This window comes from Acinonyx jubatus, chromosome C2 (assembly GCF_027475565.1).
Source record: "Acinonyx jubatus isolate Ajub_Pintada_27869175 chromosome C2, VMU_Ajub_asm_v1.0, whole genome shotgun sequence".
NCBI classification, from domain to species: domain Eukaryota; kingdom Metazoa; phylum Chordata; class Mammalia; order Carnivora; family Felidae; genus Acinonyx; species Acinonyx jubatus.
The window spans coordinates 66,020,043-66,043,021 of NC_069384.1; the positions used below are offsets into that span (position 1 = coordinate 66,020,043).

The 22,979-nt window shown below is 35.7% G+C and overlaps 1 protein-coding gene across 7 annotated transcripts in view; it reads left to right on the top strand.

Annotated features, from left to right (window-relative positions):
* Nucleotides 1-21,068, top strand: part of STXBP5L (syntaxin binding protein 5L) — a 381,398-nt gene extending 360,330 nt beyond the window's left edge. For all 7 annotated transcript variants that reach the window (XM_027060943.2, XM_027060941.2, XM_027060949.2 and 4 more), the window contains 5 exons: nucleotides 4,554-4,914; nucleotides 10,330-10,495; nucleotides 12,936-13,047; nucleotides 14,710-14,930; nucleotides 15,495-21,068. In XM_027060943.2, coding sequence (XP_026916744.1) covers nucleotides 4,554-4,914; nucleotides 10,330-10,495; nucleotides 12,936-13,047; nucleotides 14,710-14,930; nucleotides 15,495-15,536 — 902 coding nt within the window. In that variant the 3' untranslated portion in view covers nucleotides 15,537-21,068. The remainder of the gene's footprint in view (nucleotides 1-4,553; nucleotides 4,915-10,329; nucleotides 10,496-12,935; nucleotides 13,048-14,709; nucleotides 14,931-15,494) is intronic.
* Nucleotides 21,069-22,979: the final 1,911 nt, after the last annotated feature.

The window sequence follows — 22,979 nt, forward strand, 5'->3', positions numbered from 1 at the left end:
TATAAATCACAATATCACACATGCAAATTCAGCTTAATTACAATCCTGGTTAAATTTATTTCTCCCTGCTTATTTATATGCCTGTGCAGCTGAACATGGCTGGAGAAAAACATAACCACAATAAATAGTCTCATTTTGGAATAAATCACCAATAACTTCAAGTAGGTTCCTATGCTGCTGGGTAATATCTTCTCTCCCACACTCTCAATCATATATTTTCTCCACTCTCCTCAAACCTCAAATACCTCCTCCACTATTTTCAATGTCAGCTAATGACCATGTGTCCTCTTTTACTGAGAAAATTGAAACAAGCAGATAACTTCAAACACCACATCTACCAACCTGTCTGCTTATATCTCCATGGTCTCTGTATTCTCTCCTGTTATTATGACTAAACTGTGTAAGCTCCCAACTTGGCCAACTTCTCTATTTGTATACTCAAAGTCAATCCAGCAACTTTTCCTGTTTCCTTTATACCTAATTGTGTAATTATAGTTATAATAAATACTTATCTTTCTGCTAGATCAGCAAATAAACATGCTGTTCTTTCTCCCATTAAAGGAGAAAAACTTGGGGTGCTTGGCTGGCTCAGTCGGTACAGCATAAAACTCTTGATCTTGGGGTCGTGAGTTTGAGCCCCACAGTGGGTGTAGAGATTACTTAAAATCTAAAAGTAAATGAGTAAATAAAAGAGAGACACTCTGTCTTGAATCTATCCCTCTATAATGCTCCATTTCATTTCTTTTTCTTTAATGCAAAATCTTTGAAATGTTTTTGTTATATTCACGATTTCCAATTTTATTCTTTCATTCTCTCTAGGCTCCATTCTAAACAAGCTTTCTCCCATACCAATCAATAAAAACCTTTGTCTGGTCACCACTGACCTCATGGCTCAATCCAATGGTCAGTTGTCAGGCCATGTATTACTTGACATATCAGCAACATATTACCAAGTTTACCGTTGTCCCTACCTTAAAAACACTTCACTTGGATTCCAGAACAGTATATTTGCCTACTTTTCCTCCTACCTTTGTAGCCATTCCTTCTCAGTCCACTTTACTGGTTCCTCCTCATTTCACTAGACTTAAGACATAAGAATGCCCAAAGATGGACTCAAACCTTTTCTGTTTTCTATTTACATTCGAGGACAAAATGACTTTAAACCTGCCTCATGACTTTAAATGCCATTGAAAATCTAATGGGTTATATATTTTTTATTTATAGTCTGGAATTGTCTCCAAATTTCTGACATAGATATCCAGTTACTTGACATCCACTTGGATTAATCGTCTCAAACTTACCATGTCCAAAATCGAGTTCCTGGTTTCCTTTCCTTTCTCCCATATTCATTACCACATCTGCTCATGACAATTCCATCCTCCCAATTTCTCTCGTCAGTAACATTAGAATCATCCTGGACCACTGTTTCTTTCACACTCTGAATCTAATTTATTAGCAAATTCTGTTGGCTTGACTTTTATAGTATCCTCAGATTCTGACCATTGCTTACCACTTCTATTGTTACCACCTGATTGGAAGAAACTTTTATCCTTTCCTTGCCTTGATTTATTGTAGTAACCTCTTAACTGTTCTCCCTTTGGAATATGGCCAGCAGAAAGAGTGATCATGTTAAATGAAAATTAGATTACATCACTCTATTCTCAGAATCTTCCTTATACCAGGTAAAAGTCTGAGTCTTTACTGTGTTCTACAAGACCCTTTATAACTGGATCCATCTCTGATCTCTCTGATCTCATCATCTCTAAGTCTGCCCTTTGCTGCTCTAGAAAGTCAAGATCTGAAAAGAGTTTGAGATTTTACTTTATTTGCAAGCTAATAAAGTTAGGTTTCCAGTTTTATGAATGTTGATAGAAGATAAAAGACTCCTGGTTCAGAGATGAAAGATAATCAGATATCTGACCAGTAGTCAGTATATCAGCATTTTGTGCTGGTTTCCTGAGTCCTGATTCTCACAGTATGAAGCAAAGAAGCCTTCTCTTCTATATTAGTCTGCTCAAGACACCGTAACAAAATACCACAGAGAGGGTGGCTTAAATAACAGAAATTTATTTTCTCACACTTCTGCAGACTGAAAATCCCAAACCAGTGTCCCAGCAGTGTTGGTATCTGGTGAGAGCTCTCTCTTTGAGTTGTAGACAGCTGCCTGTACACTGTGTTCTCATAGTGTTTCTTCTGTGTCCAGAAAGAGTGAACAAACTCTGGTGTCTCTTGTTTTAAGGACACTAATTCTATCAGATCATGGCCCTACCCTATGGCCTCATTTAACCTTAGAGGCCCCATCTCCAAGTACATCCACACTGGGGGTTAAGTCTTCAACCTAAGAATTTGAGAGAGGGGAGAGGTAGAAACATTTAATCCGTAACACCTTCTACTCTATTAAAATGTAATCATACCTTTTCCCTAGAGTTCTTATCTCCTTTCCTGCTTTATTTTTTTCCTTAGTATTTATCAGTGTCTCATATCTCAAATATATATACTTAGTTATCATATATGGTCTATCTCTATCATCTAAAATAAACTCTAGGAAAGTAGAGATTTATCTCTGTTTTATTCACTATTATATTCCCTAAAACAGAACCTAGAACACATAGTAAGTCCTCAATAAATATAAGTGAAGGTTGTAGTAGGGTAGGCTGCCATTGTGGAAAGCTGGAGTAAGGTATACTTCCAGCCAGTGAGACCTCCTTCAAGAGGAAAGTCCTAATTACTTGTGTGGTAAATTATTTACCATAGACTGGACTGTGAAGATCTTATTATACAGGACCTTACATTTAAGCTTACTTTGCAATGAAGTGTATTTCTGAAATAGTAGTGGCTTACAATTTGGACTTTAAGTTTTTTTTTTTAAGTTAGGAAAGATTAATGGCAAGTCATAAAGATTAATAATACATATTTGAAAAAACTTAAACCCTGTATAAACCTAATGGACAGAATATAATCAAAGCATTTTTTTTTATCACAAATTAGGAGACAAAGCAGCTGTTTTGGCAAGGGCAGATTATTGAGAAATTGTCATTTTGATGCTGACAGTTTGTAAGCATCAGGTATAAGTAAAATGGCTTCCAAAATGTAGATTTCTTATCTTTTTAACCTACCTTAGGGTATCTCTAAATTGAGGGTGCTAAGATATTTATAATTAGAAGAGTTATCCCATGACAGGTAATTAAGGAAATGTGGCTTTATAGAAGAATGAATCCTAGATGAATTCTAATTAAATCACTTGTCATAGCTTTGGAAATCCCCCCCCGCCCCCCCCCCCCCAGCTTCTGGAACACTGGGAGAACTGTTCTTTTATTCCTTGATGAAGTGCCCAAACCCTGCTCTCCTAACTTCTTCAGTTCCCTTGTAGGACATTTGCAAAATTCTTCTTTTTAAAGTGGATTTCAAAACACAACTGGGATGTTAAATCATCTAAATACGTTATTTTAAATTTGATTAAGCACTTTAAGTTATAAAGTACTTTAAATGGAATGTATATTTATTATCCTTCCTTTTACAAGTGTCTGTCATATGTACACTTTTGAGGCAATATTAGCCTAGGTTAATCCCCTTACTCTCTCTACATGATGTCAGAGGACAAAGGAAAAAAAAGGCTCTTGGGCATTGCTTACAGGAGTCTGGTAATGTCCCAAAGTCAATCTGTCACAAGTTGCCTCCCAAGTTTTATAATATCCTGTTTATAATATCCTGGACTGGTAAAAATAGCCCATAGGTAATAATTTGGCATGGATATTCAAACTTGGAGAATCCAGGTGAGTAAACTTCTTTTCTATATAAACATGCATAAGCCTGCATAAGAGCCAAAGGAAGTTTTTTTTTTTTTTCTAATACAATCAAAATTGCTAGCATGAACTCTATATGTCAAAATTTCATGAAATTTATTCCAGGTGTTCAATTTCAGAAGAAGAAACCGTTTTCTAGTAAATGAGCCTAAGAAATAAGGAAATAGAATCAGATGGCATGAATTTTTTCAGTTGGAGTTATTTCAATAAATGAAAATTATAAATGTTCTAAAATTTGCTTTTAAAAAAAGGATTTTAAGGGAGACTATATAGTGTAGCAAAAGAATACTGGATTAGAAATTAGGAAATGTGAATTCTAGTCCAGGCTCAACAACCAACCTGCCATCTGACATGGCCCAAATCTGGGCCTCCATCTTCTCATTAATAAAATGAAAGGATTTGGGTGCTTGGCTGGCTCAGTTGGTAGGGTGTATGTGACTCTTGATCTTGGTAAGTTTGAGCCTTACATTGGGTGTAGAGACTACTTAAAAATAAAATCTTAAAAGTAAATAAATAATAAAATGCAAGGATTTGACAAGTTGATGTCTTAGGCCCCTTTTAGATCTAACATTCTATGTTTCCAAGTTATTGCAACTGATGAACTCGCAAATCTACTGATTTATGTATATTACTGCAATATTGTGGCACTATAAATTATAAATAATTATAATATAAAGCATTTATTGCCCGTGAATAACAGCTGTTTTAGAAAGAATTTCACATGCCAGTGATATGAAATTGTTTTTATAGGTACATTCCTCTCACTGAAAGGAGCTGTGCTAACATTCTCCTGTATGGACCGAACTGGTGGATTAATGCAACCGTCATATGAAGTTTGGAGGGATCCAAACAACATAGATGAAAATGAAAAATCTTGGAGAAGGAAGCTGATCATGAACTACCCCTCTCCATCCCAAGAAACAGGAGATCATCAGTATACAGTAATCTGCTCAGAAAAACAAGCCAAAGTCTTCTCACTTCCTTCTCAGACTTGTCTTTATGTTCATAACATCACGGAGACATCTTTTATACTGCAAGCAGACGTGGTGGTCATGTGTAACAGTGCCTGCTTGGCATGCTTTTGTGCCAATGGGCATATCATGATAATGAGGTACTTGCCTTCTTTATAAATTGTCTGGTAATCACAACAGTGTGAATAAGGTACAATTTTGAAAAGTATATGTGTAATGTGCAATCAAGAAGCAAACTGAGATCATTCTTTCATTATGTTTGTGAATGTTTTATTGTTTGACAATTTGAAGAAACTGTTTTTTTTTAATTTTTTTTGTTAAAAATGCTTTGCATTCTGAATGAAATACATATATTTTAATTGATTTCAAGGAATCTAAGGAAAGACTGATTTTTCTGGTCATTCACACAATTCAAGCATTTATTGAACATATGTACCTCCCATATACTATGCTAGTCATGAAATACAAAAATGAATAAGCTATAAGGAAAAGAAATTAACTTACTTTTACTATGTTTTATAGTCCACATAAGTATTTTACATACAGAATTTAATTTGATCCTTATGGTTTCTGTAGAACATAGGAAAACAAAGTATTATTTGCATCCTCCATTTTACATATGTTAATAAATTAAAGTTTAAATCACCTCAGGTTACAAGTCTAGGAAAAAGTGAGACCAGCACTGAACAGTATACTAAAAGTCATCATTACAACTGAAATATAACACTGTATAAGTTTAAGGTATACAGCACAATGATTATACACACACACACACACACACAATATATATATAATAGTAATTTCACTCTATGTGTGTGTATGTGTGTGTGTGTGTGTGTATATATATATATATATATATATATGACTACCACAATAACATTAGTTAACACATCCATCACTTCACATAGTTACATTTGTGTGTGTGTGTGTGGTGAGAAGTTTAAGATCTAATCTTCTAGCAATCAAGTATACAATACAGTATTGTTAACTATGAGTCACCATGCTGTAATTAGACCCCCAGAAGGTATTAATCTTGTAACTGTAAGTTTATGCCCTTTGACAACCTTAACAATGTGCTATCAGCTGAGAGATTTCATTATACTGTTAGTAAACTAGAATAAAATTCATGAGACACAAAATTAATTACCTAGTTATTTTATGAATTCAACAAACATTTAATAAATATAACCTATGTAGAAGTCACTGTCATTCATTTTAATACATCACCTGGTTCTAAAAATCATTGAGACAGTTAAGCATTATACTAGGCCTATGAAAGATATAAAAATTAGTAAAAACATAGTCCTAATCCTTAAAAAGCTTACTATCAAATTGGGGAGATAAGACAGATACACAAATAATGATAACACAATGAACATGTATATTCCAACATAGGAAATATAGGATTGAATCTTCTAGTCACAAACTAAGTTCTCAGAATCAAAGTCACGAGATAGTTGGTATATGTTATTAAATACAAGATGTTGGGAGGAAAGTAAACTGGAGAGAAAGATTGGGGTAAATTATTGAGGACCTGTAATGGCAGGCTAATGAGTTTGATATTAATCAGTTAATAGGAAATACTGTTTTTAAAGCTGAATTTAACTTTCTCTAGCTATACATCGGGAAATACATATAAAGGAAGAGCTTGAAATGGTCTTCTGAACTAAAGTTTTAGCTATCTCGAAAGCAAGGTGGAAACAGATGTGAGGGATAATTGAGGAAAACTTGCTAAATATAAAACTGATTGTGAAAGGTAATGGAGGCCATTAAATCACAGGATTAGAAGAGAATTTAACTGAAAATATTTAATGAACCTGGGTAGCAGCGATGTCATTAAAACAGGAAATAAGAGAATTTGGAAAAGCTGAAAATGAGAAATTTGAGAATGAATTCTTGGAATATGAGGTGTTTTTAAGTGATCCCACAGAAGTTTGGCAAGCAATTTTAGGTTTGGACTGTTAGAAAAATATGGAAGATCCAGCTCTGTTAGTCATCTATATAAATGCATTAGTGAAAGTTACAGCAGTGAATGAGATCATCAAAGAAGATAGTATAAAAAGAACGGAGAAATAGACTGATCTGGGTACAAAAACTTGGGGATATCTCTATATGTAGTAAAATAAAAACAAAATCCAGCAGAGGATATTGAGAAGAAGTCATCAGAGATATAGGAAAAGGAGAAGAATAACTTCATGAAATAAAAAGGATAGAAGAGTATCCAAACAAAAATAGAAGACCACCAAGAAAACGTCAAGAGGTAGTCAGATATAGCAGAGAGGCCAAAGAATTTGAGTAGAAGAAAAAACACTAGGCCTGGCCTGGCAACCAGTAGGGTATTAGTGATCCTTGCAAAACAAATCTTAGAAGCATAGTGGAGGCAAAAACAAAATTTTCAATGGAGAAAGAGACAGTGGTATAGATCAAAAGTTGACAAACTACAGCCAACAGGCCATATCTATCCTGCCCTTCCTGTAATCTGATATTGTACAGCTGGCAAGCTAAGAATGGATTTTACATTTTAAAATGTTGAAAAAAATCAAAGAGAATATTTCATAATATGTGAAAATTACATGAAATTAAAATTTCAATGTTCATAAATAGTTTTTGGAACACAGCCACACCCATTTGTTTACATATTGTCTAGCTGCTTTTGCATGACAAGGCAGAGTTGAGTAGTTAGACTATATGGCCTACAAAGCCTACAATATTTACTATCTGACTCTTTAATAAATGTTTGCCAACCCCTGGTATAGATTATTTTTTCAGGAAACTTTGTGGTAAAAAGATAGATGAGGGACAGGAAAGTAGTTCAAGAGCAAAACTTGGCTTTCGAGAGTGTTTTCATTGTTAGATTTTCTTTAATAGAGGAGACATGTAAGCCAAGGAAAAGTAGCTACATAAAGTTTAAAAAAAATTAAAAAAATCATTTACTGTCTACTCATTCTCTTAGATATTTCTGGTTCTGTCTCTGTTTCTCTGTTTCTGTTTCTCTTTCTCAAACTATTTTTCAGTATTTGTCATGAAAATGATTCCAGTCTTGTTTGAAAATGACGACTTAACTCCTAGACATGCCTTAGTTTTGAGGGAAAAAAAAAAATGTGTATCACACATACCCTCTCCTCCCCAAGCTCACATTTGGTCACTCAAAATTTTTCTTTTAAGTTAAAAGACGTTAAACTGTTGTCACAATTGAAATTTTTAGTTTGATAGTGATTACTTACCTTGTTTTTGCAAAATTTTAGTGAGTCTCGTTTTCTCAAATGATACTGAGTATATCTGAAAATTAATTTCCATTTAAATAAATATGTGCTGCCATCTACATTTATCAGGAGGGAAATTGCTTGAAAAATGAAAAATAGAGAGTTTAAAAAACAGCAGGAGTCATAGCAACAGGAGAATTAAGATACTATCTCTGTCTTCCTCTGCTCTATGTAAAAACTGCTTTACATGGTAATGGCTACTTTAATATTAATTATGTCCTAGTGGAAAATCTTCATGTGTTCTTGAGGATCTCAAAAATATTTGGAAGGAAATTACCTTGGGATGATTTTAGTAATATATATAATATGTAGCTTGAAGAACTAAATCCTTCAAATTGGCATGCTCCTGACTTTGATCATCTTCCCATGCTAAGTATTTTCCTAGATATTTCCAGATCCTATCAGAAATTAACTCTACTGAGTCCATTCTTCTCAAGACCTAGTTTTCTGATAGTTGGCAGGTAGCTGATTGCTTACATGCTAATGTACCCAAACCTAGAAAGTAGTAGAAAGGGATACAAGAGTCTTATCTATAAATGTGTTCTCAAACTGGGCTTTTAGTGAAAACCATTGTTAGTTACGTGATACTATTTCCTTATAAAGTGTCCCTGCACAGAAAAAAATCTATTTTTTCAACTTTAAAAGCACTTGGTTCCTGGTTCTTAGCAAGTAAATTACTTTTTGCCATTTCCAACCTGAAGTAATTAAACCATTTTTGTTTTCTTCGCTTACTTTTATTACGCTACATAAACAATGTAGCTTATCAGAAAAGTCCATTGGAATCCCTTCCCCACCGCCGCCCATTAATTTGACAGAATCTAGCATGGAAGTCTGTTTAACCGGGTTTGTTTTGGCTCACAGCCTAAAGACCTCAATTACTTGAAATGTCATAACATATTAAGTCTTTGAAATCCAGTACATATTTTACACTTACAGAATACCTCAGTTCATGCAAACCACATATCAACTGCTCAATAACCATATGTAGCTAGTGGCTACCATATCGGACGACATAGTGCCAGAACCTCATGGAAAGCTTTTTCCAACTGTGCACATTTCAGATCCCATTCTATATTGTAAAGTTCTAGGGCTTAACTTGTAATAACAAACTACTTTCATAAGAGAAATAAGTACGTTTTTTTCAAGGTACTGGTTTTATGATCTGGGATAATTTAAAATCATCCTGCACACCAGAATCAGTTGAACAATTTGAAAGCTGGAGATTTAATGACAAGTCTCTTTTTATCCTTTTGGTATTAGAGGTGTGATTTAAAAGCAATGAGACCAGTTTCTTCAGTAGTTTGCAAAACTGGCTCTTGTGGCCATATCCAAAGGGACATTCTTTTTTTTTTTTTTTTTAATTTTTTTTTTCAACGTTTATTTATTTTTGGGACAGAGAGAGAGCATGAACGGGGGAGGGGCAGAGAGAGAGGGGGAGACACAGAATCGGAAACAGGCTCCAGGCTCTGAGCCATCAGCCCAGAGCCCGACGCGGGGCTCGAACTCACGGACCGCGAGATCGCGACCTGGCTGAAGTCGGACGCTTAACCGACTACGCCACCCAGGCGCCCCTCAAAGGGACATTCTGATGAATATTTAAGCAAAATTTTGGGCTACCACATAAGGATAAGATTATAGCTATTTGGTAAGACACTGGAGATGAGTGGTATTCGTTTAGATATGCCTAATTCTGATCTATTATTTATAACTTATTCTCATTCCCGTACAGCCCTAACCGTGTTTATTTACTAAGCATGCCTTCAGTGCAGATGTCCTAAGTCATAGGTAATTTTTATTTCCTGTGTGTAGAGGGAGTAGAGGAATGGGGAGCAAAGCCACTCCATGGCCAGGCACAGTGAACTGGATCCATTCCATGTCTTCATCAGTGCATAACCTCCTCAGACTCAGGAGTTTTGTAGACCAAGTACTTTCTAGTGGTGATGTTTCTCCCATAACCAAAGACTGCAACCTTTGGTTGCAGGAACCTGTGAAATGCTGCAGAGTGTATTCTGAAATTGCTGGCCACTACATTTAATCCACCCTTCAAACATATTTGCTAAGTATCTGTGTGGATTAAGAGAAAGAACCAGGCCCATAATTTTTTGTGTGTATATAATTTTATGTGAAAGTCTAGTTTTTTTACCAGAGACTTCAAGAGAATAAAAAGAAACAAACATTAAATAGTGGTATAAAAATAAATGTTTTTACGTAAGGAACTGTACATTTTACACAGAGAAATGAAAGCTTCTAACAATGTGAATATGAAATGTGGATTTGCTTTTTTCCATTCAGCCTACCTAGTCTTCGCCCAATGTTGGATGTTAATTATTTGCCACTGACAGACATGAGGATAGCACGGACATTTTGTTTTACCAATGAAGGCCAAGCGTTATACCTCGTCTCTCCTACTGAAATTCAGCGGTTAACATACAGCCAAGAGATGTGTGATAATCTACAGGTAGGTCAGGCACATTTATGAATACACATTGGATATGGTTGTAAAAAGAGAATGAGAGAGATATCTAATAGCTAAATATTATTGGGGCAGGCAATAAATATGCCTTCCCTAGATGTTTTGAATATATGTTCATCATTGTGACCCTGTCAAGTTTAGTGTGGGTGTAGTTATACACAGAAAAAAAAAAAAAAGAAAGAAAGAAAGAGGGGGACTGATGGGGAATATGCAAAGATCATACATATTAATGGTTGAGTTTTTGTTTGGTCATTTTATTGTGTTTTTTTGTTTTTTTTTTTTTACTATGGAGAATCCTCTGTAAGATTATAAACTCTCCCTCCAAGGTGGGGACTATGCACGTGTACGCAAAAATCTTGCATACAATTCAGGGAGTTCATGGACTTTTTAAAAAAAGAAGTCTGAATTTTAAGAGCCATACAAAATAAATACATATCCTGTGGGTTAGTATTGGGCATTTGTGTTTTATCATAGCAGTGAGCAGAGCTTTGAAACAAAATAAATATAAAAGCTTATCAAAACCTTAGATAACCTAAAAGTGGTTACAAAAGAGCATCTTAGAGATTTAATTGGTTCAACCCCTTTATTTTACAAAACAGAAAACTAAAACCCATCCATTTTAATAGAGAGGTTGAAAGTATAAGCTCTGAACTATTTAAATTGTATTTTGCCCACTTGTATAACTTTGGGAATTTTGCTTAACTGACCTGTATGCTCTGCCTTGGAACACTGTCATGAGAATTAAGTCAAGAACTGAGCCCAGTGCCTGGAATATAGTATGTTTTAAAAATAAATAATAATGTTCCTATTATTGTTATTCAGCAAATGCTTGTTGAGTGTTTACCATATGCCTGGTACTTGGCTAGGTTCTAGTTAAGATACAAGTCTCTACCTGCTAGTGTGGAGGAAGATAAGTCAACAGACAAGCACCGCACTCTGTCTGACAGAAAAAGACTGTCTATATGTGGCTGTGCCAGAGCTGAGGAGACATGGAACAGGGGCCCCTGGGTTATGGGATAGCAGGGAGGGCTAGTTAGAACAAGGTTGTAAAGGATGAATAAGAGTCATCTATAGGGATGGGTGGCTGGGAAGGGAAAAGGATATGATATTCTCGGCAGAGTAGTGTCATGCAAAAATTCCAGAGGTTCAGGAAACTGCCAATAAACTGCAGAGTTAGACAGTGAAAAGGGTGGAGGGATAGTACTGGGGAATTATTCAAAAGTAGATCTTGGAGCACCCTGTAAGCTCCTTAAGGAATCTGGCATTTATCCCAAGGGGAACAGGAAGTCATGGAAAAGGTTTAGCAAATTTGTTTATTAAAACTAATATTCTGGTTACATATAGTTTTGAAGAATTTGAGAGAACAATTAGGAGGTGTTTTTTTTTTTTTTAATAATTAAGGCCAAAAATAACAGTGGCTTAAAATAAGGGAGCTAGCAGTGAGAATGGAGAGAAGTTAGCAGATTTAATAGTAAGAGTGTAATCAGTTGGATTGGAAGGTTATTAGATATAGCAGTGAGGGAAAGGAAGGGATTAATAATTATCCCTGGGTTTCTGGCTAAGTAAATGGTGCTGCCACTTCCAAAGAGAAGGGATCCAGGAGGAAGAGTGCAGGTCTGGTGAGAAGAGGTGAGAGAGAGTCACGCTGCAGGTTCATGGACAAACTGATATTAGGTCACACATCTCTTGACTTTTGGTTGAAGTTCCTTCCTCCATACCAATGATTCTCAAATTTTGGTCTGCTTCAGAAAGACCTGAAGAGCACACTAAAAATATAGATAACCAAAGAACATTTATGTAGGTTCTGATTTAATATGTATGAAATGAAGCTCAAGCACCTGTATTTCTAACAAGGTATTTCTCCAGTCATTCTAAAGCACATCAGATATTGAAAACAACTGTGTCTCACTATGCTGCCTATTTTGACTCATTTATCTTGAATCATTTCCTAATTTTGTACTTCATATAAAAATAAATCCAAACTTCCTCCACATACTCCCAGAGGCTTCCTACTTCATAGGTTAGTCCATGCTTAGTTCAGGAAGGGGGTTCAGACAGGAAAGAGGCTATAGTAATTGAAAAAGGAAAAGCAGTCCAGATTGTGAGTCACTGATCAGGTGGAGATTAATCCTAGGGTAAATATATTGCTTCTCATGCTTTCTAACTAACTGTAAAGGGGAGAAGAGAAGAGGACATAAAAATGAAAATTTAAAGATGTCAATTACAGGAGAAGAGAAGGAAAAGGAGGTGGAGAAAGAAATGCCAGAGAGAAAACTGGGAGGAAAGCAAAAATCACCAGGAAAATATATGGAAAGCAGATTGTCTTTTCATTATGTGCTTTAACATTCCACAATGTTTTATTATTATTATTATTATTAATTTATTTTTAGTTACTCTAATGATTTTTTGTTTGAATTTGATACAGGACATGCTAGGAGATTTGTTTATTCCCATAGAGACACCAGAAGCTCAAAATAGAGGCTTTCTCAAGGGACTCTTTGGTGGAAGTGGACAGACATTTGACAGAGAAGAGCTCTGTGAGTAAACTCCTGATTATGAAGCTGTATCACAAAATAGAAGACCTGTTTCTGTGTGTGTGTGTGTGTGTGTGTGTGTGTGTAACTTAATATAATATGTGATCTCAAATTCTAGACTAGGGTTTTTTGCTTCTGTATCTTGAATATTTTTTACCAAATATGAATAAAATCGGTTACTTAATATTAGGAAATAGTTTAATAAAAATACTGCATGCAATTCATACAAATAATTAGTAAGCTAATAAATATGTCATTTGCAAGTAGATCATATGCACGAGGCAGGTGAAGATACTCAGTTACTGAATTCTGGAAAAAATGTTCATGGATCTGCTACCTTGAAACCACTGCTGGGAAACAGATTCTTTATCCAGAACACAAGGCTTATCAATGCTACAGAATAAATTACTTTAAAATTCTTCCAGTGAAACTCTGACAAACAATAATTGAAAAGGAGTAGAAAGATACTAGGGAACATTTTCAGAAAGAAAAATGTGTTTTCCAGAATATCTCACCACTATTTAGTCTTGCAGATCAAAACTCCTTTTCTCTTGAACTTTTAACCAAGCAGAAGATCTAGATGCCTCCATATGATGGAATATTTTTCAGCCATAAAAACAAATGAAGTTTGAAACATGCTACAGCATGAATGATACTTGAAAACACCATGTTAAGTTAAAGAAGGAAGACAAAAAAGACCACGTATTATATGATTCCACTTACATGAAATGTCCAGAATAGGCAAATCCATACAGACATAAAGCATATAGTGGTTGCCAGGCACTAGGACAAGGACGGATCAGGGAGTGACTGCTAATGGGCACAGAGTTTAAACTTTTTGGAGTAATGAAAATGTACTAAAATTAGATAGTAGTGGTAGCTGCATGACTCTGTCAGTACACTGAAAACCACTGAACTGTGGTATATAACGTATGTGAATTGTGTCTCAGTAAGTCTCTTGTTAAAAAAAAATAGATCTTAATTCCATGCCTAATGTTACATCCTTGAGAATGCTCACCAAATTTCTACCAAGATAGCTGTCTTTCAATAAAAAACTTCCTTAAAATTCATTCAAATTAAACTGAACTTTGTAAATGGTAGAGAAACTATTATCCTTTTATAAAGGAACAGAATTTCAACATATGTATGCTCGTGTCCATCAGGCATAGACCCTGTTCTCTAGTATTTTACTTCCCCCCAACACACAATTTAAAACAGTAACAACTGAGGCCTACAGAGGATGACAGCAAGATGAGCAGAGATGGTAGGAACGAAGACTTGGGCAGAAGTTTAAACAAATGAACTGGCCTAAGATTGGAACTATCCTAATATGGGTTAAATATGAAATCGCCTATATTGTGAGCAACTGATTCAGCAATGTCAAGAAGGGCAGTGATGCCATATTGCATGGAACCCGCATACACACATACACATACACACGAAGACAGGCAGTAACAACACAGTTACCTCGCAGTCTCAATCTCTTTCATAGGTGGGTAAATGCTAACATCTCCAAATACACGTCTGTGATAGAACCAAGCATACCTCTCTCTATGTGAGAATTATGATGAAAGAATTTAATGTAAGTACTTTGGTGATAAGCTTGATTATAATTATTTGAATTACTGACAATGTGTTTTTAATTGCTATGGCTTGAACTCCCAGTTGGGGAAGCTTCAGCAGGAAAAGCATCGCGCAGCCTTGCACAACACATTCCTGGCCCAGGTGGTATAGAAGGGATGAAAGGTGCAGCCGGAGGGGTGATGGGAGAGCTGACTCGAGCCCGGATCGCACTTGATGAGAGAGGACAGAGGCTAGGAGAGCTGGAGGAGAAAACTGCAGGCATGATGACCAGTGCGGAAGCATTTTCCAAACATGCACACGAGGTAAACTGCTTAATATAGGCATCTTTACACAGCAATAGCTTTAAACATTCAGGTCCCCCACGAGAAAACCCAAACAGAGATGCCACCGTAAGTAATCCTGTGTGAGAGCCAAGGTGGCTTGAATCTCATTATAAGTATTGTAATTCCCCCAGTATTTGGAAGAAAAATGTTTTTAAATACTATAGTAATACTGCTTTACCTTAGGAGATAATTTAAAAGAAAATTATTCATTGGCTCTGATACATCGTATCTGTATTGTGCACCTGCTACTAGAAAGGTGCTTAGGTACATTACATGATTCCCTCTCAAGCAAAAAAAGGTGAGGGGCACAAGAAGCAAGAATCCACACACTACTTTTTGCTTCAATCATTGAAAATCAGCTGAGTCTTTACAGCTTGATTATTTTTTAAAAATCTTTCTCATATGCACCTTATTTCAAAAAATGAAGTTATATAAATTTTGCAATTTAGTTAGATATGCATGATTAGCTCAGTATGAACTTGCTTTGATTAGTACTTTTAAAGACTTCTAAAAGCATTTTATTGTGACTATTTTTCTTTGCAGTTAATGCTGAAATATAAGGATAAGAAATGGTACCAATTCTAAACTTCTAAAGAAGCTGTTGACTGCTTTGAGAAACCATTATTCAGGGAAACCAAATTTATTCCCAGCATCACTATTCAACTTGCTAGAAGCCAGTTTCTTCTACAAAATGTTCCATTACAGTCCATCTGAAGTTATCATAAGGGAAATTTATTAGAGACACCGTATAACCCAAAGGCTGGAAACCTGGTTAAAATCCCAAGACATGGCTGAATTTGCCTTTTCCCAGCGTGGAATGGAGCTATCATCTTGGCATGTCATTTGCTAAGGATTTACATTTAGGAACTACGGGGAGTCCTGCTGATTTGAAAAAATCCTGTACAAACAAAAGCATTAATGCACTTAATGAAAAAAAATCTTTGCATGATAAATTAACATCTTAAGAGGAAAAGAAAAAAAAAAAACAAGCATGTTGTGACAGAAGAAAAAAAGATTTATGGTAAACTATTTTTATAAATTGGGCCACACCTGACAATTTAAAAAATCTGCATTAGAAGATATCAGTGTATTTCAAGTACATTTGCCATACCCAACTGAAAAAGAAAAGAAAACCAGAATTTTCTTCTCATCTATAATTTTCATTATACTATGACATTATTGAATTCTTATGGCAAGAGTCTGATTAATGTTTCTCTCTCCATAATATTTTACATCATCATAGTTATCAGTCATAATTATTACCAGTATATTAAATCATTCCTAGCACAATTATTTCCATTTCTATCATCTCCAGAACAAGTTGCTATTTTCAGTCATAAACCAGGTAGGGCTCGGTCACCTCAAAGCATTTTTTCAGTCTGGCTCGTGCTCTGTAGGGGAGTTGATGATACGTTTGGGGAAACTAGATTATAGGAACAATGCAGTTAGCTTTGAGAACTGATTTCACACACTCTGGTTTCAGTTTCTAAAGTGATATATTTTTAAGGCTCCATTTGTATCTTTGTCTGCCAATTACACAGTATATTACTGTTCAAGCCCAGTGGGGTCTTCAATCCAAAGGTGCTCTTGCAGCCTGACACTCACAGACCAAACTGGTCATTTTCTTCAGTATGATTCAGTAAAACCTCAGTTAATGTTTTGGGAAAGGGATTCTGATTTATTTCATTTCTGACTAACAAGGGCTTTCATTAGTAAATACTTTTTGGTTCAATACTTACTATTGAAAATCTTTATAAAATTTTTGCTATCTTGGCCTTAGTCACCATCATGGACAACAGAAATACAGAGAGAGTTTAATTATACAAAAATCAATAATTTTGTCACTCACTGGGCTATAAGCCACAAACTGTCAGTAGACACCAAACACCTATTCCTTATTTAAAACTCTTTTAAAGGTGGAATAAAGAATATCCTTAATATGATAAACGTTCTCTGTCATAACTCTAACAGTGAACTACTAGAGGCTAAATGAATACATTTGCCATCATTATTTAACATGATTCTGGAAGTTAAAAGTCATAGAAAATGAATGCATGCAGATTCCAGGACCCATCCTGTAATATGTTGTTCCTTTGAAAAGAATATTTTTAAAAAATTAATGGGTCTGTCTTACTGAATTTTGATTATTCCAGGTATTACTGGATTTGCATTTGTGTTTAAGAATTCACATTTTCCTGCAGTCCAAGTTATTTTAGTAGCCCAAAATAGTATTTATTTGTGAGGTATTTTTTAGATTTTTTTTTTATTATTAGTGGTTTTTTTTTTTTGAAGTGGTACTTTCTTTAAATGCTCTCAGTAATTTTGAGAAGAGCAAAGATGATAGAGTCAGAAAATGTATACCAAGAAACCATTTCTCAGAGTCCTTGGATTCTCCGAATTTCTCAAAAAAACTTCTCCATGAATCTCACCATTCCTGAGAACAGCCTTAGAGTAACAGAACTTGGAAATACAAACATGATACATAAGATTATACCGTAAAAATATTAAACCTGAGATCAGAGTTTAGAAAACATTGGCAGCCATATTGCAGTACACTATTTGTACCATCAGTTTTAAGAACTCACTTTTCTGATTTTCTGAACAGATACTTTATCATTTCTATAACTTAAAAAAAAACTAAAAGAGCAAAATATTATTTTAGGAACAATGAAATTCAGTCCAAAGTGGCATCAAATTCAATGACTGTCTCTGAAGGCCTCAGTAAGTTTGTATTTAACTTGTTCTACATCTGGGTTTCTCAACAATGTCACTATTAATGGAAAATTCTTCGTTGTGGGACTGCCCTTTACATTGTAGGATGGTTAGCAACAACCCTGGCCTCTATCCACTAGATGCCAGTAGCAACCCCAGAATAAAATAATGTCTCCAGCCATTGCCAAAATTGCTCCCAGTTGAGAGCCACTGTTCTACATTATTTAAAGACAGATTAAATGTGACTATGTAATATATGTCTTGTATAAAATTAAATACCATAACTTAAGAAGATAAATTATTACACCCCAAATTACATGTGTGGTTCATATGCAATAAAATACTATTTTGAGAAAGCTTATATGAATCAGTGAAAAATAACAATTACAGAATATTTTAAGCATACAGAGAAAACACGAAAAAGAACAATATAGCATTTTACAGAAGTGCTTAAAACTCTGGCTCTAATGAATAGATAAAACGTTTATAATTAGCACATCAATTGGAAATAAACAGGTGCTTCTAAATGCTTGAACGAATAACTTCTTTTAAGTCGTTTAAATATGTCTTTCAATATAATTTTTATAAACCCTTTCTTAATGTAAGGGTAACTTCATCTCCCAAACTCCTGATTAGTGGAATACAAATCAATGAGGTTTTACTGCATCAGAATTATTTTTATAATTCAAAGAGACAGCAATAACAAGAATCTAATGTGGATGTGATTTTTCTCTTTGAATATTTCCGTTCTGTTACACTGACATGTGTGCGCGCGCGCGCACGTACACACACACACACACACACACACACACACACACACACCATCACAACCACCACCACAACCTTATCATCATCTTTGGAAAATGAGTACTGTTGATCCATGTAATTCTTTACACCTCTATTCTCTACTATTTAAATGTCTTGCCTCTATCTTGGAACACAAAAAAATACTCCTAGTAACTTGGACAATGATAGAAAAAATGACTGAGCCTTAGTAGTCATCAAAATTATATCTGCTATGGGGGCATCAGAAGATAAAATTTGAAAACCACAGCCTCTTAAGTTGACCTCATCTCCTTATGAATCCTTCAGGAGATAAGCCCTTCTTACTGTCCCACAAGAAAATGGGTCTTTGTGTTCTATTCACCAATAAGAAGCTATAAGTGTTTGTTTTCCTGGTTTTAATAATGTGAGCAATAACCCCTACCATGAAATCATCCATTAACCTTGTTGTATGGAGGGGAGGATGATTGATTTGTAATTTAATCCCCTACAAAAGCAGGACTACTGACTTTCCTTCTTATACTTGAGACTCAGACTCAGTGCCCCAATCACCATTGGGGTCATTATCTAACTTTGGAAGAATAGTGACAGAACTGAGGGAGATGTTTTCTTATACTTTAGTCACAAAGACAATTTGTCAAACCTTTTTATAGCCTTGGAGTGATTCTCAAGTTAAATCAGAATCCAGTTTTCTATTCCTCAAAGATCTTAAAGGATTATAAGAGGAAAAGGTTTACTGTTGGAGTCCCTTTTTATGTGACCCATGTGTCAAATATTAAATGTACCATCTATCTGTTATTTGTATTAAGGGATTACCAGGACTTTGAGAAAGAAAAAATAGATTATGCCCAAGGCTGGTTGAAGAAGATGAAGATGAGCTCTTTGAAATAGTTATAAAACGTTTGGCAGAAGGGAAAAATGAAGCAGGTCTAGAAAAGTAAGCTAAAAATACTCTCCTTGGTTTAGGATCATTGGGACAACCCACCAGTATATCTGTGTGATTAAGTCTGGCCCAATGGAAAGACATTAGAACTTGACCACTTTCAGAGACGGCAATGCTGAAAGGAGTCAGACACTTCTATCAGGACTTGCTGTGATTCAGGAGAAAAGTGGTAGCCTTCACAGCTTCCTCACCTATGTCCTCTATTACACCAACCCCATTACTGACTACATACTACTTCACATACACACTGATCCAGGTGCCAGAAACACTCTGGTAAGTCATGTATTCTGGATGGCTCATTCCAGGGAGTGTAGTGGTTGTGTAGCAAGTTTAGTGTACATATTTGCATACAAAATAGCCCTAAAAGGACAAAATACAGAACACTTGGGAAAGTGAGAGGAAGTGCCAGTTTGGTACAAGAGGGTTGGGGTGGGGAGGGACATGGGAGCCAGAGTTAAGTGGAAGAAATTTGGATGAGAAACCAGAGGCACAGATGGCTGCTTTTATTTATGTATTCACATAGGGAACTGAGTCTCAACCTTGGCTGTACAACAGAATCACCTAAGGAGCTTTTAAAATTCCCAGTTATATCAAAATCTCTCAGAGTGGGAACCAAACATGTGTAATTTTGAAAGCCCTCAACATGGTTCCAATGTTAGCCAACGTTGACAAACACAGCTTTACGGCCGATTAAGGAAGAAACATTTGTCTACCTTGGCTGGTATCCAAGCCCCACTTCTGATGGGTCAGGGAAGACAACATGTAAGAGATATAGTGTTGTCTGGATTGATAATTATTGTGTTGAAACCCAAAACAAATGTTCTGTGCAAATTTCTGGCCAGGGAAGGCCCCATTAATTTTAAATAAGTCTGTCTTTGTGATTTTCTCCCATGTGACCTGGCCATTAATTATTCCAATTCAAACATCTAGGTTTTGATTGTCTTATACATGTGACATCACAAGACACCAGAAGAAAAATAAGAAATTCAACAGTATGTAAAGCTAAGTGGAAACTAATTCTTAGTAATAGGATAGTGGAAATTAAAACAATCATTTACTAAATCAGGTCCAAATTTATTATTCATTCTTCATTTGGAGGAGACATAGGTACTAGGTACCTTTTCTGCATAGTTGGACAAGATCTTAGCAAGAAGGAAGAGCAGTTCCTTTTTGATTGCTGGCTTAGCTCCCAGGGCCACTTGGATTTATTTTCTTGGTTATTGGATTCATGTTTAAAGGGAGAAGAGTGTCTGTAACTCACTATCTGTGCCCTGAAAGACTGCTTTCACCTTTAAAAAGGGAGAGTCTGCCTATCCAAGGCAATAATACCTAATGAGAAAACTTGAGAGTTCTCTCCTCTCATACTGCTCCCTCTGGTATTGGCCTATGCTTCTTAACTGCAAAGCCAGAAAATATAAACTAGGTGGTGGTTATGGACAAGTGTACACAGAATCAAAATCTCTAATAACCTATAATTTTTAGTACTTAATTATGTGATGTTTTATTCTAGGAAATAAGAAACAGATGACATCATTGATGTATCTTTCTTTCATCTTCAGAACTTTTGCATCTTTTCAGAAAATGACAAATTACTATTTTTCTGTTGCACTCAGCAATTGTGACTATACTTAAAATTCTTGTAGTCTGTAGAAATATCAATAAAATTGTATATGTTTGTACATAGATGCTCTTATGTTATGATGTCATGCACTACTAAACATTTTTGCCAAGATTAAATATGGACAGAGGTAAGACCTTCATTTGCAACACTTTGAGCCATGGTTTTGCAAAGTATAATTGTTTTAAAAAGGCAGAGAGGAGGAGCATGTACAACACATTTGTTTGAAGTAAAAAACAAAAAGACTAAACATAGGTTCTCCAAACTCATAGATTTTGCTAGAGTCTATAAATCCCAAAGGGTAGAATAGCCACCCCAAATTTCCCCAAATTTCAAACTGGGGAGTTGTGTAACTTTTTTATGGAAGATTCTACAGTCAATTTTTGAGGATGTCGATTAGACCTTTGGTGAATTACAAGTAAAACTAAGTTTGGTGAGGATGCAGAATAAAAAACCGAGGCTGAGTAAGATGTATTTACAAACTGAACATTCATACCTTACTTCTTGGCTTCATTAAAGCTCAGGCTTTAATCCCATTCAGGCAAAACCCATAAACCATTATGGGTTTATATCACTACATTCATTAACTTCACAACCTCCAAAAGTCCCCTAGAAAGACAGTGCTCTCTTCCCCTTCTGGCTTTCATCTGCACAATTAATTCCTCTTCAGGCACTTTTTTATATTTATCTATACTGTGGCCTTAGCTGACTAATCTTACTCTTAGTAATAATACTAATTATCTCAAGAAAATTTTCCTATTACCACAACTTCCCTCCTCGTTTTGGCTCCATATAAAGATGGAAAAAAAAATCAATCAACCAACCATAGGCTAAGAAATGTTTTTCAATAAATAGTGAAAATGTAAAAACAGAAATGTAAAATCCAAATGTTGTCTTTTCTTCAGAATTTTTTTAAATGTTTATTTATTTTGAGAGAGAGAGAGCATGCACAAGTGGGTGAGGGGCAGAGAGAGAGAGAGAGAGAGAATCCCAAACAGGCTCTGCACCATCAGCACAGAGCCCGACACTGGGCTTGATTTTAAGAATCGTGAGATAATGACTTGAACCGAAATCAAGAGTTGGTCATTCAGTCAAATGAGCCACCCAGGCATCCCCCCCCCTTCAGAATTTTCTCAAAAGTATCCTTATCTTCTTTGAAATACAATCAGTCAGGCTTCACATATATGCATTCAATATTTAAAATACTGATTTGACTTCCCTCCTCCTTTCCTTTTTTTCCATTCATTCAGTCCAAAAGTCAACCAACCTAAGTTGTTGATGACAGCCCCATGCAAGGAGTGCACAGTAGCAGGTGAGTGTGACAATCCAGAGGAAGACAGAATCAGAGTGAGGTGGCTGACATGACAGTAATGATGGCCTGTGAGAGGTAGGCACAGGACAGAAGGCAGTCCAGCAGGTGGAGATAAAGGAGGGAGCAATTAAACAAATATATTGAGGCTACAAGAATCAGGTTTCTCAATGATGGAGAAGTACAAATAAAAGGGAATATGAGGGGTGCCTGGGTGGCTCAGTTGGTCAAGCACCCGACTTCAGCTCACGTCATGATCTCATGGTTTGTGAATTCTAACCCTGCGTTGGCCTCTGTGCTAACAGCTCAGAGCCTGAAGCCTACTTCAGATTCTGTGTCTCCTTCTCTCTCTGCCCCTTCCCGACTTGCATTTTGTCTCTTTCAAAAATAAATAAATATTAAAAAAGGGGGGGAGATGTGAAAATAAATCCTGTAGTATTGGATTAGAATTGGAACTATCAGTGAGAATTTTATGTACAAACATACATACATACCTGTGATGTAAATGTGTGTGTTGTGTGTGTGTGTGTGTGTGTGTGTGTATCCTAATTCTGAACACTGAGAGAACTAGGAACATCACCCCAGGAACATTGAACACATGTAGTACTTGGAATTTGATTTCTAAACACTATTCTCTGCTAAAAGGAACTGGGGTTTTGTCAA